General features: G+C 46.3%; 5 protein-coding genes across 5 annotated transcripts; 1 reads left to right on the forward strand and 4 right to left on the reverse strand.

Annotated features, from left to right (window-relative positions):
* Positions 1-2,974: 2,974 nt before the first annotated feature.
* BGW36DRAFT_430154 (putative cohesin complex subunit) lies at positions 2,975-7,032 on the reverse strand (the record flags this gene model as incomplete). Its single annotated transcript, XM_046220801.1, has 6 exons — positions 2,975-2,992; positions 3,048-3,414; positions 3,471-3,778; positions 3,828-6,801; positions 6,854-6,947; positions 7,002-7,032. 6 exons carry the CDS (start codon positions 7,030-7,032, stop codon positions 2,975-2,977), a joined length of 3,792 nt encoding a protein of 1,263 aa, XP_046069799.1.
* A 224-nt stretch (positions 7,033-7,256) lies between these two features.
* On the reverse strand, positions 7,257-8,570 carry BGW36DRAFT_346099 (uncharacterized protein). Its single transcript, XM_046213215.1, has 2 exons — positions 8,458-8,570; positions 7,257-8,364 (listed from the first exon to the last, which is right to left on the reverse strand). Exon 2 carries the CDS (start codon positions 8,352-8,354, stop codon positions 7,500-7,502), a length of 855 nt encoding a protein of 284 aa, XP_046069800.1. The 5' UTR covers positions 8,355-8,364; positions 8,458-8,570; the 3' UTR covers positions 7,257-7,499.
* Positions 8,571-8,634: 64 nt separating this feature from the next.
* Positions 8,635-9,961, forward strand: BGW36DRAFT_216880 (putative pyruvate dehydrogenase complex component Pdx1). The gene is made up of 2 exons (XM_046209976.1): positions 8,635-8,932; positions 9,025-9,961. Exons 1-2 carry the CDS (start codon positions 8,854-8,856, stop codon positions 9,819-9,821), a joined length of 876 nt encoding a protein of 291 aa, XP_046069801.1. The 5' UTR covers positions 8,635-8,853; the 3' UTR covers positions 9,822-9,961.
* A 1-nt stretch (position 9,962) lies between these two features.
* On the reverse strand, positions 9,963-11,886 carry BGW36DRAFT_216876 (uncharacterized protein). Its single transcript, XM_046209975.1, has 3 exons — positions 11,070-11,886; positions 10,871-10,983; positions 9,963-10,809 (listed from the first exon to the last, which is right to left on the reverse strand). The coding sequence occupies exons 1-3, from the start codon at positions 11,750-11,752 to the stop codon at positions 10,040-10,042; spliced, it is 1,566 nt and encodes a 521-aa protein (XP_046069802.1). The 5' UTR covers positions 11,753-11,886; the 3' UTR covers positions 9,963-10,039.
* Positions 11,887-13,281: 1,395 nt separating this feature from the next.
* On the reverse strand, positions 13,282-15,196 carry BGW36DRAFT_300148 (putative cell cycle regulatory protein; the record flags this gene model as incomplete). Its single annotated transcript, XM_046211598.1, has 3 exons — positions 13,282-14,621; positions 14,674-14,801; positions 14,874-15,196. 3 exons carry the CDS (start codon positions 15,194-15,196, stop codon positions 13,282-13,284), a joined length of 1,791 nt encoding a protein of 596 aa, XP_046069803.1.
* Positions 15,197-15,291: the final 95 nt, after the last annotated feature.

Below are 15,291 nucleotides of genomic sequence, written 5' to 3' on the forward strand. Positions count from 1 at the left end.
GCATATCTGGTGGAGCCTACATTGCCAGTTCCCAATTGCAGAAACCGGAATATGCCTCTTGTATGCAATATGCGTTTGCTAGGTGTGCCATTCCTTTGCTTCGGATTTCTCTGCCGCTTTTCTACGCAACCACCTATAGATGGTCAATATCAAGACCCTCAATTCAGTCATTTGATACCCTGCATGACGCGACCACCAGTGCCAGGGACGTCACTAGAGGAACGATTTAGCCGACACGTGTTCCAAAGCAATATGGACGGCTTCCAATTCGGGAATTTTGACGTCTGGGCAAGGGTTTTGATACCTGGGAGGCGTTTTGGAAGCTAATCTTTCACTCTCCAGCATAGCATCATACCCTATCCTACGTCACCTCACCCTGCTTCATCCAATTCAATTGTTTCTTTATCTTAGTAAAAACGACATCACCGTGTTTTGATGCGTTGGTGATAACTACATCAATTTCTTTTCTACCTTAGCACTCAGACCACCCCGCTTCCTTTGAGTGAAGCCACGCATACAGCTCCAGAAGTAATCTCCCTGCAGCCACTTCACACGCTAAGAAGGCAGTCGTGGCGACTCTTCAAGGGCGTAGAGACAGTGATGACGCACAGAGAGAGATTTACACACCATTGAGTAAGTCAGACCAAGCTGCGAGGGATGAAAAGATGATCATATTCTACCGAGAAGAAGAGGTCTGTTCGTCAAGCTAAGTGCGGCCCGTTCACTGGCTAATGCAGCTCTGAAGGCATTTTCCTTGTACGAAATCCGTCGCTCATTGGTGCGCCGAGACATCTTAGTGATATTCACGAAGTCTAACATCCATCGGTTACTATACTTGCTAGATTGAGGGTCCAAGGCGCCTTGGCTAACTGCTTTTTATTCTTTCTTCGTCTCCTTTTTTCACTCTAATTATAGTGCCGGCTTTAACTTCTCCCTTTATCTAGCATCTGCGCTAGGGTAACAATGTTGTGTAGTGAGAATGGAGAATGGAGAAATTTATGACTTGAATATTCCATTAGTGTTATGGAAATGCTTGACGATGATCTCGCAGCACTGATAGATTAAAGGTTAACGCCAAAGATAATGGCTGCAAAAGAACAGAAGAGTACTAGGTCCCCAATAGTTTCCGAAAGGATACGTAAACGACGCATTAGTGTATCTTTTCCTTTTCCTTTTTTGTCAAGACATCCAATCACAAGTTTAACCGATATACTTGTTTATGTTTATAGATTACTAACCTGCATGCATCCCGTTATGTGACACGTCACATTGGTCCTCTCCCCCTCTCTACCTCCTCTCCAGCCTCACCCAGACCAGCTGTCATTATTATCAACTGTAGACTACGGAGTAAACGATAACCATAATCGCTATGGTGCTAAATATATTCCTCGCCTCGGAATTGGTTACCATCGGAAACTCCTTCGGCTCGACCTTCTACTTGCCTAAAATCTTCACCCAGCACCAGTAATCAATGTAGTTTATATCGAATCTCGAAAGTGACGAAATCATTCGGTTAACATTTCTCTCTCCATTTAATCACCAGAATGTGGCTGCGCCCTGTCTGAGAACTGCATGTAGAAGATGCATAAGCTATATTTTTTGGGAGCGATTTTTAGATCCTTCCGCAGCAACAGGGAAGTGAAAAGAGAACTGGAGGTATCAGGATTATTACCACAGCAGAATATGTAGGCTTGCATTGCACTACATCAATTGATGTAGAATTCAGTACAAAAGTTGGCATTGGTCAAGATCGGCACACGATTCCGTGCAAATTATAGCATTATCAAATGCTTTCAAACATGCCTAACCGACATCTAGAGAGCTCTCGCTTAGAATGTATTATTATGTCAAATCACATAATAATACAAAAAAGGCTGGAAAAGCGCCTGCAGGACCATGCCTAATAGGGTTGTTACATTTCCAACACTATAATCTAGCTTTACTCCCCAGTGGAACTAATGTTTCCTCGTATTCTAGAATAATTGAAAAAAATTCGATATCAGAATCTGATCTCTCTCAAAACTAGGAAGAACGGCTGGGCCTAACGGTTTATCTTGCGGCGGATGCAAGACTACTTGCAGATTCAGTCCCTGACTAACCCTTTCTTGCAATATATTGACGATATGCGGTTATTTACGTGTAGAAATGAGGTGAATATCGACACCATTGATGCTCTGATTAGATAGATCTTTGATATAATCTTGGCCTGCATTGCATATATTGATCTCAGTATAGGACTATGGAAGAGGCGAAAAAAAAAAAAAAAGAAAATTGGCCTCTAGAAGAACAAATCCCACTATGAATGTACATCTGTATGAATTAGAGGGTTAAGGTTTCAATGTTCATGGTTTTTTTATCTGCATTTCTCGCCTAAAAACTAGGTGCCTACATATCAATTGTAGCGGGTGTCGTGTTACACAGTCGGCTTTTACTCCCTTGCAGAATCCTTCTGATGCTGTCAATGATGCCTCCTAGGCGACCTGAGTTTTTACACTAAACACGGGGAAGGATTAGTGTCGTTCCGTCGGGTGATAGTTGGCGGGCTTTAATTTGATAACTATGTCTGAAATGAGTTAAGCATAATAAAGGAATAATATGGGAGAAAAAGGACGTGTGCTTGATATAGACTCTAGTTTGTGGATGGTGGTAGGTCTCTATATCAATACGCCCGGTTTTGGGCCAGCCACGCAATCTACTACAACTGACACGAAAATCGGACGAGACTATCGGACGAAGGGGAATGGAAACAGTGTATCATTATAGTAAGCATTATAGCAAGGGGGAAACAAACAAGCAAAGCCCTAGAGAATAAGCACCAGCTATAACGACTTCGCAAGCAGAAATACATTATTGAAGTTAACGAAAAGGGAACCCCGCTGCAGGCTTGCCTAACATTTGAAGAGAAGCGCTAGATGACATCCCGATCCCTAATAGAAACACGAAAGTTGTTGAATAAATGTATAGTATGGCATGTTTATTGGTATTTGCGCAGCTGTAGTTGAGGTTAGTGCAAAATCAAAACACTCCACAGAACAAGGGATGCTTACATCTAGGGTCAGAGAATTACTGCTATTCTCTGTTTGGTCGCGGTAAATACCGACAAGTGCCTCACTTAACTGGAATAAACCAGTCTTCAAACTGATAACGATGAACTGCATGCCAGGCGCGGCATGGTCTCGAATATAGTTTGCAATACGGGCAACATTGGTATTATCCAAGGCAGCATCGACCTCATCGAGTACGAAAAAGGGAGATGGCTGATAAGAGTGGACCGCAAAGAGTAAGGCCAGGGCGGCCATTGTCTTCTCTCCACCAGACAAGTGTTCCATATCACGGAAACGCTTGAGCGGAGGCATTGCGTGATATTTGATGCCGTCCAGATATGGTTCATCGGAATCTTCAATGTCAAGATATCTTTGCAGAAGTTAGGGGACATATACTCAAGTTAAGCAGCTCTAGAAATGACTCACGCTTGACCACCAAGAGGGTAATTGGCGCTTCTGGTGAGTTCCCGGTAAATAGGGCCAATTTGCTCGGAGATGTGTGAGAATGCCTTGTTGAACAATTCCGACCGCTTCCTCATGACCGTCTCGAAATCGTCCTTGGCCTTCTTAGCCCGTTTTCGTGCATCCTCAAAGTCTTTCTCCGTACTGCGAAGCTTGTTCTCGACGCTTTCAAGTCGCTCCAAGGCTCGAGTGTTAGGTGCCATTTTGTCGAGTTCACTATTGAGGGAGCGAATACGTTCTTGCAGTTCCTCTTCAAGTTTCTCCTCGGAGGACTGCGTAAAGGTTAGTATTCAATCGTGTTGTAGAAAAAATTACGCCTACCTCTTTCAAGGTCTCTCCTAGAGAATCAAAATCAACTTCAATGCCGTAATCTTGCACTGCAGGCGTCTCCAATCCAGTCACATTAGTATCCTCATCAATGTCCATAGCATCGGGGTCGGCATTTTGCACGAGGTCATCAATGGGCAAATTGTCCAAAGCCGCCGAGTCATCTGATAGCGGAACATCGATGCCCTCAAGTTTGCACCGACGGAGAAGACCGTATCGATTAGAGGAGTTGCGCTGAATCTCTCCTTCCAAAGTGCTGACCGTCCGGAGAGTGTCCTCTACGTTCTTGTTTCGTTTCTGGAGCTCTCGTCTTTGGACGGCCAGTTTTTCTTGAGATTCGGCATATAGATCTGTTTGTTCATCAAGGCGCTCTCTTAGAATCTCTAGCTCGGCTCCAAGCTCATCTAGGCGATTGCGAATACTGTCTTGTTCAGCCTTCAGTCCTTGAATAAGGGCTTCATCACGCTTGAACTGAGCCTTCAACGTTTCGATACGATCATCTGTTGCCTGCAGACGTTGTTTCTCGAAGCTTAATTGATTCTCAATTCTGCTCTTTTGCGTGGTAAACTCCACCTTCTTGCGAGCAGCCTCAGCTTGCAATGATCCTTGTTGAGCCTCGTAATCCCGGATACTTTCATATCTATGACGGCTACAGAAATCGCCGTAGATTTCATCTTCGACACTACCCACTGACTCTTCTGACTTCTTGATAGCGCTGTCTAGATGGGTAAGCGCCTTTTGTTTCTCGCGAAGCTTGGGCTGGACCTCTGCTAATTGCTTTTTGGCGAACTGAAGCTCGCTGCCTTTGCTTTCCAAATTACGGTCTAGAGCTTTCAATTCTTCTCTAGCATAAGTGAGGCGTTGTTCAAGACCAACAAGTTCACCTTGCAAAGTCTCTTCGTCCGTTCCTCGGCGATGTCCCTTGGGTAAGGCAGCAAGGTCACCTAGTAACTTGTCTTTTAGTTTATGAAGACTCTCGAGTTCAGAATCATCCCATCGCTTTGAGCTTTGGTGTCCTGGTCCACGACCACCAGTCATGAGACCGCCCTTGTGTATCACTGTACCATCGAGGGTAACTGCCTTGGCGTCGACTCCTTTTTCATAGCACAAATACTTGGCGGTATCAAGATCATCGCAGACGATAGCATTGCCACAAGCGTAGCTAATAGCTCGTGAAACAGAATTTTCATAATCGACTGTTTCAATAGCAAGACGCATTCCCCGATGCATGCCTTTCAGGTTCGAGTTAAAAGCTTTCACCTGAATAGTTTCCAGTGGGATGAAAGTTGCTTGGCCAGCTCGTTGATCGCGGAGATGTTGGATACATTCTTTGGCGGTCTTTTCGTTGTCGACAACAACCGCATCGAAATGACGACCAAGAACGGTGCTGACAGCTTCGGCGTACTTCTTTTGCTTTGGTTTACATAGATCACTGACGCGGCCCTTGACACCAGGAAAGATGCGTTTTAGCGTAGAAATCATTTCCTTCATTCTGATTTCCTTTTCGCTTTGCTTCCTGCCGTCATCGGCTTCAAGAAGCTTCTTCAAAACCACTTGAAGCTTTTCTTCCAGCTCCGTACGCATTTGGGAAGCACGAAGTCGTTCAGATGCTACCGCATTCAGCTCCTTCTTCTTGCGGTCAATATCTTGAGATGTAGTCTTGACAGTGTCATTGATATCAGACTTGCGTTCCTTAAGGGTCTTGGTTTCTGCTTCTAAGCTTTGAAGCAGCCACTGAGCATTCTCAAATTTGCTGTTCAAACTGTTGACCGTTTCCGCGTCGGTTTTTCTTTGTCGTCGAAGGTTGTCCAGCTTCAGCTGTTCAGCTGAAGTGCGTTTGTTGACCTCTTCTTTGAGTTTATTATATTCCTGGAGGTCTGCTTCGCTGAGTTGGCCACCTGCTCTACTCATTGTTTTCTCCCATTCCGCTTCCCATTGAGCTTGCGCTTTTTCCACAACTTTCAAGTCTTTTTCGAGACGCTTCGCATTTGCGGCTTGAGAATCGCGCTCTTTAGTGATATCCGAAATCCTCGAAGTGTACCGCTGTACTTTGCCGGTGGTAATCTCGATCTTTTCCTCAATAGGAACCAGCGAGTTTGTGGCATCCTCAATATCCTTCTCCTTCTTGGTAATATTTCGCTCCGCATTGGACACATCTCTACCGACTTTGGCATGCTCCTTTTTAGCCTCCTCAAGGTTCCTTTCGTATTTCTCAACACCTCGGCGGTACTCTTTGAGTTCATCTTGGTGTTTCTGGATTTCCGCGCTAGACTCGTCGATTAGACGTTGGAAGTGGAAAAGCTTCCAAAGGATGTGAGTGATTATAGCTTGATCACGTTCCTCAGCCTTCCGAGCATAGTTTTCTGCCTCTCTCTTTTGTTCCTGGTATTGTTTAATTTCGGAGTTGATTGCTCGGCGACGATTTAGTTGATGAGTTTGCTGCTCTCCAGCCTCTTCCTGTTCCGCTTTGAGACGTTCATACTCGGCCTTGTATTCTAAACTGCCCGAGATTTGTTCAATCAACCGCGTGAGGTCTTTGGGCGACTGAGAAGCAATTGCTTCGACATCTCCCTGGAAGACAAGAAAATTACGTGCTTTGATCAGAATGTTTTCTGTCTCCAACGCTTCGTTGTACTGCTGAGCGGTGACCGACTTGTTATTGATGCGGTATTCACTGACACCAGAGCTTGTGATCGACCGTTTCCAATGTTGCTCTTCACCGGCATCGTCTTCGTATACAGCCATGACCCATGCTGAGCGCGGGTCACCGCGATCGCCTTGAGAATTTTCTACGTCCTGTCCATCCTCCTCGTCGTCATCGCCATTTTCTTGGACTTCATTCGTAGCAGACCCGTCGCCATTGATTTTGGATGTTCTGAGGACACGACCACGATACACGAGATCTTTTAGGTTGGTTGAGCGAAGATGCGACGACTTGATACCAAGCACGAAAGAAATGGCGTCCATTCTGCAAGAGTTAGAAAATAGTGGCGCTGATCTGAGTGGAATGGTGAGCTCACGAATTCGATTTCCCCGATCCATTGGGTCCAATGATGGACGTAAAGTAGGCATCACCGAAAAGCAAGACATGGTGGCCCTTGTAGGACTTGAAATCTAATCGTTTTGTTAGTGCAACTCGGACCGCAATTGTACGAGAAGGAAACATACTGAAAAGCTCCAGTCGGACGAGCTTTCCCATCTTGGCAACACTATCGCAATTGCTGCCAGCTTTTGACAGCGATATCTAAGCAGAAGTGCTGTTGATGGAGAGGGGTAATTGTGGTCTCCTGTCGCGCTGGCGGACGCGCTTGCCAGACCGCGCGCCGCCGTGCCTGTCACGTGAAAAGGACGCCGCAGTAGTAAGGCATCTCTACTTTACCTTAAATATTTTTGCTGTTAGTCTGTCATTTATATTAGAATCCGCTTGATTTATGTAGTTGCCTTGGTTTGATTTAGTAGATTCACTTTGCTCCTGTTTGCTGCTCAATTGAATCAACCTAAGCTAACATGAAGTCCTCCTACCCTCGACTATTTGGTCAGATTGTGTACATCAAAACAGCTCAATATGAGATCATGAACATGGTGGTATCAGAATAATAATACAGGTAGTTTCGACTATATTTACATGAAAAGAAAGTGATTTGGTTTAAGATCCCATTTCTGCCTCTACTTTTGCGTCTCCATTGGAGTATTTCCGAGCGCCCACAGAAGTTTAGAGATGGATCCGTTGGAATCTATTCGGTATGTTCCCCTTTTCCCCTGCATTTCAACCAGGGCAAAGTCTTCCTGGGTGAAGACTCGACGGATAGACAAAAATATTTTGAAAAAAAGGTAGCTCACAGCTTTCAACGGGCTTTTGAAAAATGAGACTTGCATTGTGATGGGTTGTAGTTGGCCATCTGAAGTGACGCGACGAGGATCTACTGGGAGCTGCCGCGCGAAGTTGATTTGACGAGGTGTGCTTGTAATGGTGTATGGCTTTCGGAACGGCACCATTGAGCGTACTTTGATCTCAATATTAACTTGGCCTTTTGAACCGACTGCGGTGATCGTCTTAATCAGTCTTGACGTTCTTCCGATGACGACAGCAGCCATCATGCTAACCGCAATGCATACACCGTTGAATAGAGGTTTCTGCCATGCAGGGTTGTCATTTCCAAAATTCAAAGTCGAAACATTAACGACCCAGGCAAAAGCCACCGCCGAAATGCCATATGCGCTCCATATGTAACTCCTTTGCGATGGGGCTTCAAAAAGCACAACCTTGCCATTTTTAATAACTTCGGCTGTGAGTTGTTCAAGACTTTTAGACCATCTGCCCATGAATTTAAGCTCTGTTGGGATTGAAGAATTTCGTGACGGTTTTGGAGGAGGTACTTTCGCTTTCGGTTGGATGGGACGTCGAGGCTTGGCTGGGAATAGGTGAGGAGCTCGATAGGAAAATGTGCGAGACGAAGAATTAATGGTGGAAGTAGAACACTTCGGCACGCTGAGCCGGACAGCGAAGTTCCTTAGGATCATGATGGAATAGCTACACAAGCTTGCATTAGCAAGGACTGTCAAATCAACACAACGCTCGGTATTGGTCGCTGGGCAATGATTGGGGACTTTTGGGGGGATATACCCACTAGCACAATTTATCGACAGGAAAAAAAAACAAAATAAAGCTACATGCGTTTAATTGGCTCTATGGTTCTGCTGCGGTGCGTACTAGAGCTCGATCGAAGAAGGGTTGAATTGCGATGGTTAAATTATTCCCAGTCCGGCCGAGCTATCCCAAATCTTAGCGTCAACCCGCTAACGCTCACCGAAACGATCCGATAAGACCTCGCGGAACATCCTCAACCTCGCCCTCAACAAAAATCCCCGAACGTCCTCTCTTCATGTTTTTGTCCAGCATCTAGACGACCGGCTGCGAAGGCTTCGAATTCCACTATTAATTTATTGGAATTCCAGTCTACATCGGGCTAGTTGAGACCTTTGACTCGAAATTATAGCTTGATTCCGATAGATCAACATAATGGCTTCAATCCTTTCCTTCAGACAAGTCCCTCTCGGGATTGCGCGACGACAAGTCAAGGTCAATTATATTGCGAAGCGTATGCTAAACTTCCCATTTATGAGACATAATAATCTGCAAGCTGTTTTTCCTTCCAAGCGCATGCTAACGATCTAATCGCAGGTTTTCAAGCCAACACCGCGTCTCAAACCCAGAGCTCCGCCTACCCACTGTACCCCTCAGTCGCTCAGCTCCTCCATCAAAAGGGTGTTCCCGATTCCGAAGTTTCAAAAATCCCTGCCACAGGACCCAAGGGTCGTCTTCTCAAGGGCGATGTTCTCGCATACCTAGGTACCATCAAGGCCGACTACCCGGCCGAACAAGCGGCGCGACTTGCAAAAATGGCGCATTTAGATCTTAGTAACATCAAAATTGCTGCTCCTCCTGCACCTCCCAAGCCAGCTGTTGAGGAATCTCTCCCCGAGTTGCCCTCTGATATCTCCGTCGCCGCATCGATCTCTCTCAAATCCGTTCTGTCCACTCAAAAGCGCATCCAGGAGACTATTGGCGTGACCATTCCACTCTCTACTTTTATCGCGCGTGCGACTGATCTCGCAAATGATGATTTACCTCGATCCTCACTTTCTCAGCCCTCGGCAAGCGAGCTCTTTGACGAAGTTCTTGGAACGGCACCCATCAAATTTACGCGTGGAAGCTACATCCCGGAGATCAATGCTGTTCCCATGGAGGAATTCGAGACGTACGAGGATGATGTGTTTGTTGAAGAAGAAGATATCATCGATATTCTGGCTGGAAACACCACCTCCGCGCCCAAGCGCACCGCCGCGCTGCCCGAGAAGGGTCCTCTGCCCGCTGCGCTGAACGTATTCAGTGTCACCGTCCCTGCTGGAGAGGAGCAAAGGGCAAGGACATTCCTTGATCGCCTGAATACGATTCTGACTGCTGATCCCGGCAGGCTGGTTCTGTGAACCTGCAAATGAAGATAATAATGTATGATAGATTGGCATCAAGGCAAAACAAAACCATGTGCTCATTATTTCTTTTGTAATATATAGCTGGCGGTCTAAATTAATGGAGTTTTCGTATTTAATTTTGGTATTAACACAATATAGAATGTACATATGTATAGATATCTCTCAAAACTCTTCGATCTAGACTGTTGTCATTGGGTGACTGTCCAGGTGGATTACTCAAAGAATACAATGACCGCCTCGGTATCAGGAACTGATACCTTCACCGTGCCATTCACGGCGACTGATTCTTGCTCCATAGAACCGGTAGGGAAATGGCCCATACCCTGATCAACGGCGTAAGTCCACTGTTCACCAGCCCACGTCACATTCTCCTGAGCACCGCCCAAGTCGTAGCCCAGCGCGGACCACCCTTGGTCAGCATGCAGTCTCCTGATGACAGCAGACTTCACCCCGTTTCCAACGCTCAGAGTTACTGTTTTGTTACCCCGTGTAGTCTTGGAGCTGGCATCCCACTGCTGAAGATTTACCAGGGCAACTCTCTCTATCTTCTCGGAATGAAGACCGTACATGGCGTACGCAGTGAAGAGACCTTGGCCATTAACACCTAATTCGACTACTTTACCAAGAGAAGCATCCTTTCCGACAAAGTCGGCGACAAAAGGTGCAGCAGGGAAGATGCCCTGGACCACAGGCCGTCCAGTCTTGGGCCCAGAGTTATCAGGGATCCAGAATGCATGTGAGGCCTCTGGGCGCTGGGTATTGGACACTCTCTTGATCCCGCGTGCCATTGCGGCGAGGTGGAAATCAGCAGCCCAAATGGCAGCGCCAAAACCGCCTGAAAAGTTCGTTGGGCCGCCTCCAATCACCGATCCAACCTCAGATAAGACGAAAGAGAGATTTGCATGGTGCTGGTGGACAGCTTGCATTGATTTCTCGTACGAGGCTAAGTGTTCAAGGATAGCGGTATGGTTCATGACGTGTTCTATTGAGGATGCCTTTCGTTAGAATCTCCGCGTGGGCTTGTTTGAGAACTAGTCACTTACGTTGCAGGTTTGCCTCATTGTAGACGGCTAGGTTCTTGTTCAGTTGATAATAATGCTCAGCTGCGAATTTGCCTTGGCTATTTTGATCGATATGGTCGTCAAAGACTTGTGTTCTGGGCCAGGCAAAATTAGCAAATTACGAACAGAAACCAGATGAAGATACAGAATACCGGAAGAAAGGAGATGCAGTTCTACTTACATATCATACTTGTTACCTGAAACAGCAGCGTCATTGGCAATATCGCCTAGCTCAAAGATCCGTGCTTCCTCACCTTGGAGATTAAATTCTTTGGTGATATTACTTTCAACCTCTAATGCGTGACGGACATACTCCTCGGCATTCCATGAATAGTAATTTGGTTCGTTTCCTAAGGCGATCGCGGCGACCCTGTCATGACCAAGATTCTGCCATGCATTGCGCACGTAGGCCATAGTGTTGTTCATCTCCATACCGTCTCCCATTGGAGCCTGGATGGTCATGGATGCATTCGGAAACTTCTTGAATACTTCGAAATAAGCCTTCCCCAAGGTAAAAGTATCCTGGCTACTCAGGGGGCAGGAAGGCCCCTTGACGCATATCGCGGGTTCCTTTTGCTCGAGGTCTACTTTGACCAAGTCACCACTAGTGCCTCCAATACGGATAATAAGAGGCTTGCTCATGCGAGACCCGATCGCATTGACCATGTTCTCGGAGAATGCATTGTCGAAATGAGGGAGAAAGGCGGTCTCGTAGCCAAAGCCAAAGAAGTCGGCCGGGACCTCGATTGCATTGGTCGGGGCTGCTGGTGGGATGGAAACTGTATAGCTAGCCCCTGAAGCTGAGACTTTCTGGAATTGAAACAGGGCAGAGAATAGAAGCGAAAGAGGCAATGAGGAGAGCATCTTGAATTGTATCAATCGGATTTGGGCACGGTCTTTGGGTACATGGCATCAACGCTGTTGATGTTCCTCCAGCTTTATACTTCACAATGCTGACTCCATATTCCCCCCAACAGCATCGGAACTATAAGCCGCGAGACGAATGACAAAGGATTTTGATCAGGCCTTCGACGCGTCATCCCATTAACGACTTAACATTGATCGGCAGCCCTGCGGCACTGTGAGCCCGAGCACGGATAGGCTAAGCTTTCAGCCCCATGCATCATAAGAATTAGAAGGCGAGCGTATACATAACCAACAGGGTCCGCAACCTCATTCGCCAGAAACAGAGGCACGGGGCAATCAAGCTCATTTTCGGGTGGACTGGCCACTGACAGTCTGTCGGCGACAGTGTTGATGTGACGCTCCACTGCCTAGGTGAGCACAAGTCCACAGCCTCTCCAGATCCACGTCTTCCAAAAAAGGCGTCGCACGGAACGCTCATTCTTCAGGCTGTCAGCTGTTGCAGACAATTATTATGTGGAAATACTTAGCTAAGATCTCTATTAATAACTATCCAATATTGAAAGACGCGTAATCTCAAAACACTTCACATGTTGACTAAGTAGTAATTACATGTAAAGGCATAGAATCCTCACCAAGTGGCAAGAGCCTCAGTTCCTTTCTAAAAATAGCGGGCAACACTTAACCTGATTGGCCTCGTGTTCAACTCCATAGTTATTAGATGTATCTATCGAGTCATCAATTGATATATTCAAAAGTAGCTTTTTCAAATTCTAGTACTTTGAATCCATTTGTTTGGCTTAAATATCAGACTAGTCACAGATTAGCAATTATGATTTTATGTATTACCCAATTATTGCAGAGAGAATCGACATCTGGGGTATACCGACGTCTATTATTCCAGTCAGAGCATCCAATATCAACCAGATCGTTGAAAGATATGACGAGAATACTTGATATAGAGTTATATTAAAAGTTGATAGATTTATCTCTACAATGGTATGGAAAGTGAAATTAAAATGCAATCCACTCCCCCAAACGGAGAAATGCGAACTCAGTACATATATTGGCTAAAGCACAAAACAGTCATTCCCTTTATTTGCCACCTGAATAATGCTGCTCATGGGCATCATGCGGTCATCACAATTATAAATAGAAAAAAAAACAAGAACCGGTCAACCATGCCAAATGAGAATTCCCTGGTCGTCACAAAAGTGTATTGCAGACCTGAAAACGCCTCTAAGCGCCATCGCCAAATGAGAAGGATGGAAAGGGGGAATATGCAATGTATGGAGAATGTAGAAACAAGATCAACGCAAATACAATGCAATATCAGAGAATTTGGCAGAAAATTGGCAACGTAAATGGACACGCAAATTGCACCCACTACATGCAAGCTGAATGTCGTCAAATAGGCCGTCTGATGCTGCGAAATGGTGAAAATGTGTGATACCGACTGGAGAGACGGAATCGTAGTATTAGATACCCGCCGATATACTGGGGCCGAAAGTCGGACATGCAGTAGAGAACTATCGTATCGTGCCCCATTCCGATAGTCTGCTTCCTCTCCTCCAGTCGCTACCTTTTTGGGCGCCAAAGATCTTCCAAAACCTTAATGTCTCATCGCCAGCACCTGTGACAATAGTCTGGCCATCTGGACTGATTGCAAGATATAGAACTCGAAATGTGTGTCCTGTGAGTGACACGATTTGTTCCATACGAGGATACTTCCATATCACGATCTGGTTTTGACTATAACCATGCGTGCTGATGAGCTCATCGGAATTCTTCGACCATCCGAGGTTGCAGACCTGACTCCCAGTATCCAGTTCTTTGAGCAACTGACCTGTGCTAGTATTCCAAAACTTGATTGTTCGATCAGCTGTACCTCCGCCAGAGGCTAACAGGTTCCGCTGATGAGGAGACCAGGCAATAGCTTTAACGGCAGCGGTGTGGTCAGAGAATCGGTAAATCGGGGCTTCGTTTACCTTATCCCACACAATGAGTTTGTTGTCATTACCTCCTGATGCTAGCTGGCCATCCTCAGTATTCCATTTAAGCCCGCAGACTTCTTGCTTGTGTCCGGCCAATCGGCGTAGATATTGGTCCGGCGAGCGGACGTCACGATGGAATATCAACCGATCACGTCCTCCTGATGTGAGTATGTGATCGTTCCAGGCTAGAGCACCAACGCGATTTTGATGTCCAATCATAGTTCGCAAGCGCCGACAGCTCTCAGCGTCCCAAATCTGAACAAGCCCTTTTCCAGTTCCAATTGCGATATGAGTTCCTCTTTGGATCCAGCTGACGCTTGTCACGGTATCGTCTTTTAAATCGCAGAGTTTTGTAACGCGGCCAGATTGCGAGTGCCACATATAAACAGAGTTAGCCAACCCGACTCCCAAGATATTAGTGCTACCCCAGTCGACTAGGTTGAGATAGAAATCATCCTGCAGGTCTGGAGCATCCAAAACCTTGAATGGAACCTTCTGGACCACACGATGTTGTTTCTTCGGGGTTTCAAGTATTCGCTGGCTGTTGTAGTGGATGGGAGAGAGACTATATAATTCTGATCGAGGATTCAAGTTGGGTCCATGTTGACTTCGAGGAGTTTTAGACGGTGTTGGGTGGCCAGAGCCAGGTCGAGGTGATGCGTAATTAAAGATGTTTTTGTGAGGAGTAGATGGGGTGATAGAAGCGGGCGGAAGAGATGCAGCTGCTAGAGCTGGTGGGGTATGAGATCGAGTCGGATCATGGACAGTTGTGCTGAGATTGAGGTATCCATCGGCGTCAGGATCGGTTTGAGGTACTGAGGTACCGAACAGCTCGCTGCGCAGAACACGAGAATATGTGCGGTTCGCTTCTTCGGCTACACAGAAGTTAGTTGACAATCATAGGAGTTTTGAAAGCGCATCACATACTTCTTTGAAAATGAAGCTCCCCGTGCGGAGCCCTTTTTTTGCTTCGTGACGGTGTTGATGGACAGCCATCTTCGCCTAATAAGCTGTAGGTAGCCTGAAGATCTTGACCCTCTCTATTTGGGATGAACCTGCGCTCAAATTAGTCGCCTGTTTACGATGCCCTGAGCAAGAAAATATTTTCATATCAAATATCAACATACCGATCCCCGTATACTCTCTGTCTTTTACGACTTGGGCTTGTACCCGGTGTGCGCTCTCGTCGGCGGCCAGCCTCATCGTAGTCCTTCAGAGCGTTTGCAAGCGCCACGGGGTCAACAGCATCAGACGTGTTGCGTGAGTGAGAGCGATTACTATTCGTGTCAGGAAAGAATAATGTTTGCTTCATAGGCTTGCCGGGCGGTGTGCGAGTGACAGGTGAGGCGATTCTGTTCAATGCGACATTGTCCAAGATTCCTTCAGCGGGGTTTGTTGAGGCTTCGGTCACAGAGTCTGGAGCATTTGCTTCTCGGCCATTCTCAGCCATGGCGCTGGGATTGGAGGAGAACCGGGGTCCCCCTGCGACCGAGAATGAATGTACCACGATGTGTCAATGCAAGTCTTGACTATGAAGCAAATGGT

Source organism: Talaromyces proteolyticus (genome assembly GCF_021365285.1).
Source record: "Talaromyces proteolyticus strain PMI_201 chromosome Unknown BGW36scaffold_9, whole genome shotgun sequence".
Lineage (NCBI taxonomy): Eukaryota > Fungi > Ascomycota > Eurotiomycetes > Eurotiales > Trichocomaceae > Talaromyces > Talaromyces proteolyticus.

What these genes read in the sequence shown, in the direction of transcription:
- BGW36DRAFT_216876 (XM_046209975.1), bottom strand. Translation starts at nt 11,752, where the DNA reads ATGCTCTCCTCATTGCCTCTTTCGCTTCTATTCTCTGCCCTGTTTCAA. An exon ending in TCAGGTAACAAGTATGATAT is followed by an intron (nt 10,984 to 11,069) that starts GTAAGTAGAACT and finishes TGCCTGGCCCAG; the next exon opens with AACACAAGTCTTTGACGACC. An exon ending in CAATGAGGCAAACCTGCAAC is followed by an intron (nt 10,810 to 10,870) that starts GTAAGTGACTAG and finishes CATCCTCAATAG; the next exon opens with AACACGTCATGAACCATACC.
- BGW36DRAFT_346099 (XM_046213215.1), bottom strand. Translation starts at nt 8,354, where the DNA reads ATGATCCTAAGGAACTTCGCTGTCCGGCTCAGCGTGCCGAAGTGTTCT.
- BGW36DRAFT_216880 (XM_046209976.1), top strand. Translation starts at nt 8,854, where the DNA reads ATGGCTTCAATCCTTTCCTTCAGACAAGTCCCTCTCGGGATTGCGCGA. An exon ending in GGTCAATTATATTGCGAAGC is followed by an intron (nt 8,933 to 9,024) that starts GTATGCTAAACT and finishes CAGGTTTTCAAG; the next exon opens with CCAACACCGCGTCTCAAACC.